At 36.2% G+C, this 10,312-nt stretch overlaps 2 protein-coding genes across 2 annotated transcripts; one reads left to right on the plus strand and one right to left on the minus strand.

Annotated features, from left to right (window-relative positions):
• Positions 1-3,414, plus strand: LOC116197564 (putative vesicle-associated membrane protein 726). Its single transcript, XM_031527739.1, has 5 exons — positions 1-434; positions 2,141-2,282; positions 2,396-2,516; positions 2,671-2,733; positions 2,850-3,414. Exons 1-5 carry the CDS (start codon positions 245-247, stop codon positions 2,994-2,996), a joined length of 663 nt encoding a protein of 220 aa, XP_031383599.1. The 5' UTR covers positions 1-244; the 3' UTR covers positions 2,997-3,414.
• Positions 3,415-4,035: 621 nt separating this feature from the next.
• LOC116197882 (protein SULFUR DEFICIENCY-INDUCED 2) lies at positions 4,036-6,996 on the minus strand. The gene is made up of 4 exons (XM_031528148.1): positions 6,784-6,996; positions 5,820-6,032; positions 5,124-5,279; positions 4,036-4,730 (listed from the first exon to the last, which is right to left on the minus strand). The coding sequence occupies exons 1-4, from the start codon at positions 6,880-6,882 to the stop codon at positions 4,302-4,304; spliced, it is 897 nt and encodes a 298-aa protein (XP_031384008.1). The 5' UTR covers positions 6,883-6,996; the 3' UTR covers positions 4,036-4,301.
• Positions 6,997-10,312: the final 3,316 nt, after the last annotated feature.

The raw sequence follows: 10,312 nt of genomic DNA on the forward strand, positions 1-10,312 counted from the left end.
AAAACAAACAAAATAAAAAAAAAGGAAAAAAAAGAAAAAAAGAAAAACAGAAACTCCATTCCTCTGTGAAAATCTTGCCCGGCCATTCTCCTCCAATCCATTCTCTTCTCCCTCCCTCTTCTCCCACCCCCGCCCCCTCTCTCTGTGTCCTTCCATTTCCGCCATAGCTCGGAAGCATTTTTGCGCGATTTGATCTTCGGATTTAGGGTTTTTGAGGAGATTATTGTTGTTCGGCGGTGTATCGATGGGGCAGCAATCTCTGATCTACAGCTTCGTGGCCCGAGGCACGGTGATCCTCGCTGAATACACGGAGTTCAAGGGAAATTTCACCTCCATCGCCTCCCAGTGCCTCCAGAAGCTCCCTGCCACCAACAACAAGTTCACCTACAATTGCGATGGCCACACCTTCAACTACCTCGTCGAGAACGGCTTCAGTACGTTCGTTTGCCTTCCTCTTCTCCATTATGATCGTTTGTCTATTTGCCTGGAAACGGATGATCTCATCGAATTTTGATTCGTCGGGTTCGATCGTCTGTCGTATCGCCGTCTGTTGAATTTCTGTTGGATTTGGGTTTTGTTGATTTGCTTTTGCCATGGCAACTTTGTTTTGGATTCTACATGAGATCTTGTTTTCACCATTCCTGCCTAGAAATGATGTCGATCTCCGCCATTTTGATCTGTCAGATTTGACCGTGTCATCACCTTCACGTTTTGAATTGTGGATTTGTACATAATCTATCAATAATGTCGGTTTTAGGTGTTTTGCTATGTTTGTCTGTAAAATGGTTAATTGTGGCATTATGCAGTTGATTGGATGATGCCCTTGGATGATTTGATCAGCCGCTGATTGTGATTCTTCTTAGATACATTGATATTGATTTGACCGGATTTTGGAATTTTCTTTGTAGATTTGTTCATTATCTGTTGTTTTCCTGTTGGATTTGAGTGTCTGCCATATTGATTTTGTGGTTTCTAGTTGAATGTCTTGGATTTAGACCGGAAATTTGTGTTCTGATTCATGTATTCAATCTTCTACATCTTCATTTCCTCCAGTGATTCATCCCCGAAGATTGGAGCTATTAAATACAAGACATCACTTTGACAACTTTCACTTGTGTTTGTGAGTTGTGACCCCAAAATAGGCTAGTCTAGCCGACTATGGATGTCAACATTACCTTTTGCTGCTCAGTGCTCTTGTTAATTATGCATTGGCACCACACAAAATTCTAGGAGGTCAGTGCACATTTGTGAGTAGTGAGTAATCTATCAAACCGTAGATTTTTTATGTCTTGCTTTAGTAGCTCGTCAATGTTAAGCTTTACAGGACATGTTAGTAAAGTGAAAGTTAGGAAAGGAAAATCTGGTTTATGGTTGAAGGAGAGAATTATAGTTCATGGTAGAACATGTTTAGCCATCAATATGTGATGTAGGGCTTAGTATTATATTTTAGGTGACTGAATCCTGTTTTATTCAAGTTATTATTTTTCATCTAAATGATCTTTTACGCGAGTTAGCTGGTTAATCGCCTTTTGCATTTGGCTTTGCTGCTCTATTGTTTTTATCTTTTTTTTTTTTTTCAGTAGTATGAGTATCCTATTCTGTTAGATACATTTTTGCTCGATTACAGTATTCCTAAAGCCTGCATTTGTGCCAATAGAAGTCTAATATATAATATCCATCTATTGCGGTGCATGATTCATGCACCGCAATAGATGGACATATGGTGAAGATTTTATTATTTGGGACATCATTTTGTCATTTTTCTCTGATAACTATATAATCATAGATAATTTATCATCTATTGGTTGCATCAGTGTCTTAAGCATTCATCAGAAGCTCATTACAGTTTCTGTAATGGCGACATATCTACATCTATTCCGATTCTTCAAATTTAGCAAATATTTATCTAGAATTTCAAAGGTTCTCCTAAAGAATCTTTTAGTATTGCTTTGTCATCATGTTTCGACAACCAAAATTTGTTCTCGACATAATTGATGATACATGTGATGCCCTGCAAACGAATGGATTTTTTAGTCCTGCATTAGTTAATTTTCCCTGTTCATTTTCGTGTCTATGTTTAATCTGTAAAGAAGCATAAATTTCTGGGCTTTATATGACTACTCTATATTGGAATTTGCAGCCTACTGTGTAGTTGCCATTGAGTCTGCTGGGAGACAAATTCCAATTGCTTTCTTGGAGAGGGTCAAGGAGGACTTTAACAAGAGATATGGTGGAGGGAAAGCTGCAACGGCTGGTGCCAATAGCCTGAACAGAGAGTTTGGGTATATCTGCTTCTCTCTGCCTGTATAGGCATATGTGTATCTCTATTTTTCTTTCCCCCTTTTCTGCACTTCATTTATACATCCCTGCATCTAACCTTAGTCTGTTCTTATAGTTCCAAGCTGAGAGAGCACATGCAGTACTGTGTGGACCATCCTGAAGAGATCAGCAAGCTTGCCAAAGTGAAGGCTCAGGTTTCCGAAGTTAAGGGTGTCATGATGGAGAACATTGAAAAGGCAAGGCTTTCTGGTGCTTTTGCTATTCAGATTTTGGAGTATTCTGCTTAAATCTGTTGATAAGTGGATCAAATTCATGAAGCATTTGATCTATGAAATAATAAAACAAGATTGCCTTGCATCTTATTTATGAAAAATTATTTTTTGCTGATAGGTTCTTGATCGAGGTGAGAAGATCGAGCTTCTGGTGGATAAAACTGAGAACCTGCGGTCTCAGGTAAATACAGGAGGTGGCCTCTCTTTTATGGTCGTTTAAGTATATTGCACGTTATTTTTTCTTGTGAGAGCTGTATTCACCCCGTAAATGAGATACAATGATTCATTGATGTGCAGGCACAAGACTTCAGACAACAGGGGACAAAGATGAGGAGAAAGATGTGGATTCAGAACATGAAGATTAAGTTGATCGTCTTGGGTATCATCATTGCATTGATACTCATCATCATACTTTCCGTGTGTCATGGCTTCAAGTGTACTTAAGTCACCTCACCTCACCATTGATGATTAACCTCCGTTGCTACGACGGGCCACATCATAATTGGGATATATATTCTTAGTATTGCCCGTCGTCCCATAAAATTTGCTTGATGATCGATCGATGTTGATTCCCTCCCCTTTCTGGTTTTTTTTTTTTCTCCTTCAAGAGTTATTAATTTAGGCGTCTTTGCTTTTCCCCTTTGAGATGGTAGCTTGGCCTTATATAGGATGGGGATTGAGTTAGTATTGTATTATGGATATGGATATGGATTTGGCTTTGTATTAGGATGAACTCGGAACACAGATCTATCTTCTTTGGTCTTTCTTTTGCTCTCTCTAATCTTTTCCTTTGTCTTGTTTATGGTATTATAGACTGTACTTTGGATCAGATTGTCGATTAATATCTTCTAAAAATTTATCATTCGGCGGGAGGCACTGGTGCTGTCAGTATATGAATTTGTATATGGAATTGTTCATAGTTACACTTTCGTATTCAATAAGAAATTCATATTGGTTTTATTTATTATCTGTCCTATCATTCACAAAAGGAAGCACCCGTACAAATATATCTTCTTACGATTGATGTTGTATATCGCCGATTGTTTGCGGAACTTTGATGGTACTCCCATGGTACCATTATGTTAGTTGTGCCGTGCCATCCCCTACTGTTATATTTCCCCGGAGCGGGAAAATATGATAGAAGAGGTGGTCTGATGGCAGAGGGTGTTCTGGTAGTACGACAGAATTGTTTTTTGGTAACATCAATATGAAGGTTTTGCATTAACAGGTATCATTTTTGCGTATTAGCCTCAGTTTTCTAAATACTATGCCTACATCCAAGGGGGAATTAGTTACGGTAAATAAGCTAAGAACGCCTACGTTTAATCGGAGAAAAGTCTGAGCTACGGTGTGCTGTTACTACTTCACATATAAAATCTTAACCAATCTCAGCTTTGTAACGTGAAGTGCAACCGACTTTTTCAGTAAACTTTGTTCTTCAGTTAATCAGCGGTTACAGTAAAACCAGAAAGAGGAGAGCAGGGAAAACAGAAAGAGGCTGTTCTCTTCCACGAAAAAAAGCAACGCGGACAACAAGCTATTGTTCTTGTTACATCATTCCCCGGAAGAGGGCAAACTGATACACAACACGAAACAAAAAACCCGACCCACCCCTCGATTCTTTGCTATACAAAATGTGGCAAAAACAGAGACGATAACAAAGCATCTACACTCGTCCGTCCCAGGCCATTTTCCGTCATCTATTTTCTATGTGCGACAAGAAAACTGTACCTCAATAACGCAACCTTGTCAGCAAGCCAACTGATCCCTAAAAGAAGAAATCTCTTCGAAAACAGGGAGTCTCCTTGATCGGTAGGGGGCCCACTGCTTCATCAAGTGGTCAAGTCCCTCCACAAAGGCATCCTCTAAGCTGGAGCTCGACTCGACTAGAAGTGACGGCGAATTCAAGGTTTGGGCATAAGCTCCTCCTCCTCCTTCTAGCTCGAGGAGGATCTCCTCTGCTCGGGTTCTCGACTTGGGATCCTCAGACCCTGGGAGTTTACCCATCAATACGTCCTCTAGTACTGTACGGGCCTCAAAGTGTCGCGCTTGCTTTATCAAGCAATGGCACAAGTTGCATGCCTTGTTCACGTCCGGGTCGATAAGCTGGGCCTTTCGGTAGACAACTTCTGCAGCTAAAAAATTCCCTTGCTGCATATAAGCCCAGCCTAGGTTCCCCTGTTTGAGACAATAGAGAATGATAAGAATTTTCGAGCTCATGGATAAGCAAATTCCAGGCCAACTCTAGTCATTTGCTAACTTTCCCTCCTCTAGCAACATCCCAATTATTTCTCCATGAAGATCTAACTGCAGTTTTATGGACAAACCAAACCTATCTACCATATTTTTCTGTTTTTGTTTTTCGTTTCCTTTTATGTGCTTTTCTTCTGCTCTTTTGGTTGTGAAAGGAGCAATGCACTTGACTGAATGATATGGCTTAAAGCCTTAAAATGGCATTGAGGATCAGCTTCGGGACAATCCATATCATTAATGAACAATCGTGGAAAAGTGGAAAAGTTTGCGGAAAGAGACCACAACTCTCATAACAGAGCAAGCAATATGGAAAATTACCAGAATTCTGGAGGTCTCTTGCTTGACAGTAACCTGAAATTTCTTCCCGTGAGAACGAGCAGTCTTTGTTGGTTTCCCATTGAAAGCCTCACCATGATAGATCGTCCAAAGCTTCTGTTTCAAAAGCTCTATTTGCTCCTCAATTCTACCGCATTTCTGGTGAACTAAAGTTTGTTACTAAAAAAAGAAAGTATGTACATAAGAGATGATCAAGAGCCAAGAACACTAGTAATTAGCAGTAGTTGCTTTCATGGTAGAAGCTTTATAAGGTAAGAATGAGAGGGCAGAGATTCGCTATCCAGATCATACTAAAAGACCAACTAATCTGAAAACCTTGACAGTGCCCTCAGACTGTAGAGGAGAGAGTTCTGATGTATTAACTTTTCACGATCTTGTTTATAATCTTAACAACTAGTATTAGAAGACTCAATAAATATATCAATGAACAAGACTTGTTGAGCTATCACCCAATCGGCAGAATTTAGCGACTGAGAAAACTTTGAACTTGTACACGTATTTTCCATATATATGAAATTGACAAAATTTTACATGACAGCAGCATATAATAATCTCAAATCTAAAGCCTACTCTGTCAAATATGCTTCTGATAAGCGGCAAATGCAGCAACTGACACTGACTGGAAGTGACATTCCTGAAATGACGGAACTCCAGAAATGATGAAAGCAAACTGAGTACCTTGTACAAGTCAATGAGTATGTTGTCTAGCGACTCTTGAGCTTGCTTGGAACAACGATCTCTGAAAGATTTTATAGCTTCAATCGCTTCTTCTGCTCTGTCTTGCTGCTTCATAACAACTGCCATGTCCTTCAGCGCACTGTCCACTCTATCCCCTGCGTTTATGGCCTTCCAGAATAAAACTATCGCTGCATCGGGGTCCTTATGAACTAGCTACATTTGGCCAAAGAAAGATAAAATAGAAGCAAAACGAACATTAGATTAGCAATAAATAAAAGCCACTGGCAACTCACTAAACTTGAAGACCTGTGCAGCCCATGTGTTAGTCCGGTAAGGTGAAAAGTGGAGACCAATTGAATGCAAGAATACAACCCGAAGAAAGCCAGGGAATCGTAGGCCTGTCATGTTCGACCAAAATTCTGATGTGGCTTGCTCACTTAAAGTCTACCAATTTTGATGCTTCAGCTCCTCAAATAGCTTAATAGTTCATCAAGCTGGAGAATACTGATGTATTAAAGCCGCCTAATTCAGCATGATTGCACAACAATACATGATACCAAAGGATTATACGGATGTAAGACCCAAGTCGGGTCACTTCTTTTCTGGTAAGTTGATATCAAGCACTTATTTATAGCAATTCAATTCATGGGTAACAGCATCTTCTTGATCTACCGTAGAATAGTATCCTAATGGTTGCCGGAAGCTCAAATTCACCTGCCAAGCCACAAAACAAACCCCATCGCCATCGCAATGCACATTTCCAGCAAGTATAGATTGATCCAACCAGGAAATGGACACAACTATTGAAATTAAACAATTCCGGAAACGCGAAACAAGTTTCAGAGAGATATCCAAAACTAAAAGTGATTTCTAATCAACCGCGAATGACAAAAGGCACCATTAACACAAACCAATCGATTCGAAACAGAGATGGAGAGAAACAGAGAGGAGCATCCAAACCAACCTGGACATGCTTGGCTCGGACGTAAGGACTGTCGCCTGGGGGCAGCTTGTGGATTACGTGGTACGAAGTTTCTTGCTTCTCACTCTTCCTCGGACTCATCCTCTGTCTGTCTGTCTGTCTCTCTCTCTCTCTCTCTCTCTGTCTGTCACTGATACAGAGTTGTTCGTAATGCCGAGGAATTCGTTTGTGAAGAAGATGTAAATGGCGAGAGCAGCGATGAGAGAGAAGCATTTGTTTTGATTCTTCACGACGAATCTGGACGCTATGTTTGTCCAGGTTCCTTACCTGATCGTGATGTTTGTTTGTTTGTTTGTTTGGTGACTGGATTTATATAAGTTATTTTTTATTTTTTTTTGAATAGTATGGGACTTGGGAGGTTCATAAGTTATAATTTAGTATGCGAACAAGAAATAAAATAAAATAAAAGTATAGATAAATCACACTTTTAATGATTAAATGTAGGGTAAATTGCACTGGTGATCTAAAATATTTTATAAACGTTTCATTATGGTTCAAAACTTTTTTTTCGCTACATGATAGTACAAAATGTTTCAAAGTTGTTTCATGATGGTACAAACCGTCAACTCGAGCTTGACGTCGTCAAGCCGACGCTGACGTGGTTACTACGTGTCACCTCCTTGCTGACGTGGTCGAAAAATTTTAAAATTTTCAAAATAATTTAAAATTTTTAAAACTTTTAAAAATAATTTAAAATTTTTAAAACTTTTAAAAAGAATTTAAAAATTTAAAAACTTTTAAAAAAATTTTAAACTTTTAATTTAAAATTTAAATTTAAAATAATTTTAATAAATATTAAATTTTTTATAAAATTATTTTTTTAAAAAAAAATTATTTAAAAATTTTAAAAAAATTTAAATTTTTTCAAAATAATTTTCAAAATTTTAAAATATTTTTTTTATTTTTTTATTAATTTTTACTCTTTTTTGTATTTTTTATTAATTTTTATATTTTTTAAAAAAAATTAAAATTTTTTATATTTTTAAAAAATAATTTTCAAAATTTTAAAATATATTTTTTTATTTTTTTGAAAATTTTTACTCTTTTTTTGTATTTTTTTAAATTATTTTTTGTATTTTTTGGATTTTTTAAAAATTTATTTTCTCTTAAATGACGTGGCACATTATGATTGGTTCCACGTAACAAAAGTGACACATAGGACGTGCACGTCAGCAAAATGTTAACGGCGTCAGGGACAATTGACGGTTTGTATCATCATAAAACAATTTTGAAACATTTTGTACTATCATGTAGCGAAAAAAACTTTTTGGACCATAATGAAACATTTGTAAAATATTTTGGACCACCAGTGCAATTTACCCTTAAATGTATAAGTAATGTTGCCATAACCCTTGTTCACAATCTATATATATAGACTTGAAAACAAATACATTAAATAATGGCATAAACGTAAATATATATAGAGTAAACTAACAATTTGTCCATCAAGAGATCAATGTTACAACAAATCTGATTTAAAAAAAATATATTAATTTTGATATTACTTATTAAGTGTACATCATATTGCCCCGTCTGTCTGTCTGTCGTTAAAAACTTGACGGAACGTTCTGACGGAAGGGTAATATGATAAACATTTAATAAGTCAAAGTCAAAATTAATGTAAAAAAAAGTAAGAAATAATGTCACATCAAATGTTTTTCGATTAATTAAATTATTTTCTTTTCCAATTTTTAATTCTTCAAATGTTGAATTATACTCTTGAAATTGTAATAGAGATTTTCTGTTTAAAAAAGGATAGGAAAATATTTTTCTAAAATTTTTCACACATAATTACTTATATAATTAAAATTGTAAGGAGGTTTGGAATATTAAAAAACTATTAAAAGTTCTATGTTAATATTAGATATACTTAGAAATTAAAAATGATGCTAAAAGAATTTATTTTATTTAAAAGTTCATCAAATGATTGGAATAAATTTAGTCTCTTTATTTATTAGATTTACTTAAAAGTTGAAACATTTAAATTCTATAAGTAACTTATTATTGTATAAAGGATTTAAATGTAAATATTTTCTAAAATTTAGATATGAAAAATTAAGAGTTCTTCTTTAACTAAAGGTATTAATTAATTACTTTAATTAAAATAATTTTAATTGATGTGATTTTCTTTCGATGTAAACCCTGGTATTCGGAATACCAATTGGTCTCGGCTAATCCAATCGAGTCGGATCGGCCTACTAAGGGCTAAAGTTCTCCCAACGTGAATTTTCTCCGTTCACAAGATTCGAACTTGAGACCTTACTTAAGGGGAACTAGTATCAAACTGCTTGAACTAAGCCATATTGGTATTTATGTGATTTTACTAGTCTTGTTTATAAAATAGTATAAATTGATGCTTTTAAAGTGAAGAGCATACTTTTTTTGTGTAAATAAAGTATTTAATATAGTAAATCTAATACGTTGAATTTAATATTCTTTGGACGATTTTCAAAGAGTTAATTCTACAATTATAAACTAATCAATATTTTTAAAAGACTATATATAACTATGTATGATAAATTATTAAAATTTGTGCACACACTTCCGCGTAATGCTAAGGCGAAATGGTTTAGAGTGTGTTTGTTTTTTAAAAAATTTTCAACTCAACTCAACTCAATTTCGCTTATCTTCAATTCAACAACACAATCATTACTTATTTTTATTTTTAAATTTTTTTAATCATTAAATTCAATTTTTAATATTAAATTATCTCAACTATTCATTTTTTTTCACAATTCAACAACACAATCATTACTTTTTCTCAACTATTCATTACTTTTTCATATTTTTTTTCTCATAATTCAACAATACAATCATTACAAATCAATTAAAACTAAAACTCAACTCAATTTAACTCTAAATGCAAACGCACTCTTAGTTTTCTTTAGTTAGCATACCATAATAGGCTACCGCTGCCGCCCTTTTGAACAGGCGGGGCCTCCTCATTGCCCCTGCTGGCTTCTTATTGCTCCTGCTTGCTTCTTCTGTCATGTTCCAGACGAATCGATTCCCACATTTTGAAGGAGTGTTGCGACTTCTGAGCAAACCTAAGAAGGGAACATTTTCTCTTCTTGTCCCCGTGTGGCTTAAAACTCAATCGTGAGGCGCATTTTCACATCCTTTGTAAAGTTACCTTCCCATATGCAGTGTGGATGATCTGGAAGCAGCGAAACAAGTTCATCTTGGCAGGTGATTTTCTTCATGCTCGGCCATATCAGGCTTGTATTGAGCTTGCCGCCGAGCTTTTCACCTCCCCTGGCTCGAGGACTTCTCGACCCAAATCAATATTTGTCCAACGGTAACCTCTACCAACCCCCACCTCGATGAGTAGTTTAAATTGAACACAGGTGGTTCTGTTATGGCCTCCTACGGATAGTGTCCTCCAAAACCATCTTGGAGGTTGGGTGAAGGGCTTTTAGCCTTTCCCTCAGGGTAACCAACAACCTTGTTGTGAAGTGTCGACCCTTGAGGGATGGTCTTATGCACAGCTCGAAGAATAGGCATCTACTAT

This window comes from Punica granatum, chromosome 2 (genome assembly GCF_007655135.1).
Source record: "Punica granatum isolate Tunisia-2019 chromosome 2, ASM765513v2, whole genome shotgun sequence".
Taxonomy (NCBI): Eukaryota; Viridiplantae; Streptophyta; class Magnoliopsida; order Myrtales; family Lythraceae; genus Punica; species Punica granatum.

Bases quoted from the DNA above. Each gene is read 5' to 3' on its own strand.
- LOC116197882 (XM_031528148.1), bottom strand. From the start codon at position 6,882: ATGAGTCCGAGGAAGAGTGAGAAGCAAGAAACTTCGTACCACGTAATC. The intron at 6,033-6,783 runs GTTGGTTTGGAT...GGCCAAATGTAG, and splicing joins TCCGAGCCAAGCATGTCCAG to CTAGTTCATAAGGACCCCGA. The intron at 4,731-5,123 runs GTAATTTTCCAT...TGTCTCAAACAG, and splicing joins AAGAGACCTCCAGAATTCTG to GGGAACCTAGGCTGGGCTTA.
- LOC116197564 (XM_031527739.1), top strand. From the start codon at position 245: ATGGGGCAGCAATCTCTGATCTACAGCTTCGTGGCCCGAGGCACGGTG. The intron at 2,517-2,670 runs GCAAGGCTTTCT...TTTTGCTGATAG, and splicing joins TGATGGAGAACATTGAAAAG to GTTCTTGATCGAGGTGAGAA. The intron at 2,734-2,849 runs GTAAATACAGGA...ATTGATGTGCAG, and splicing joins CTGAGAACCTGCGGTCTCAG to GCACAAGACTTCAGACAACA.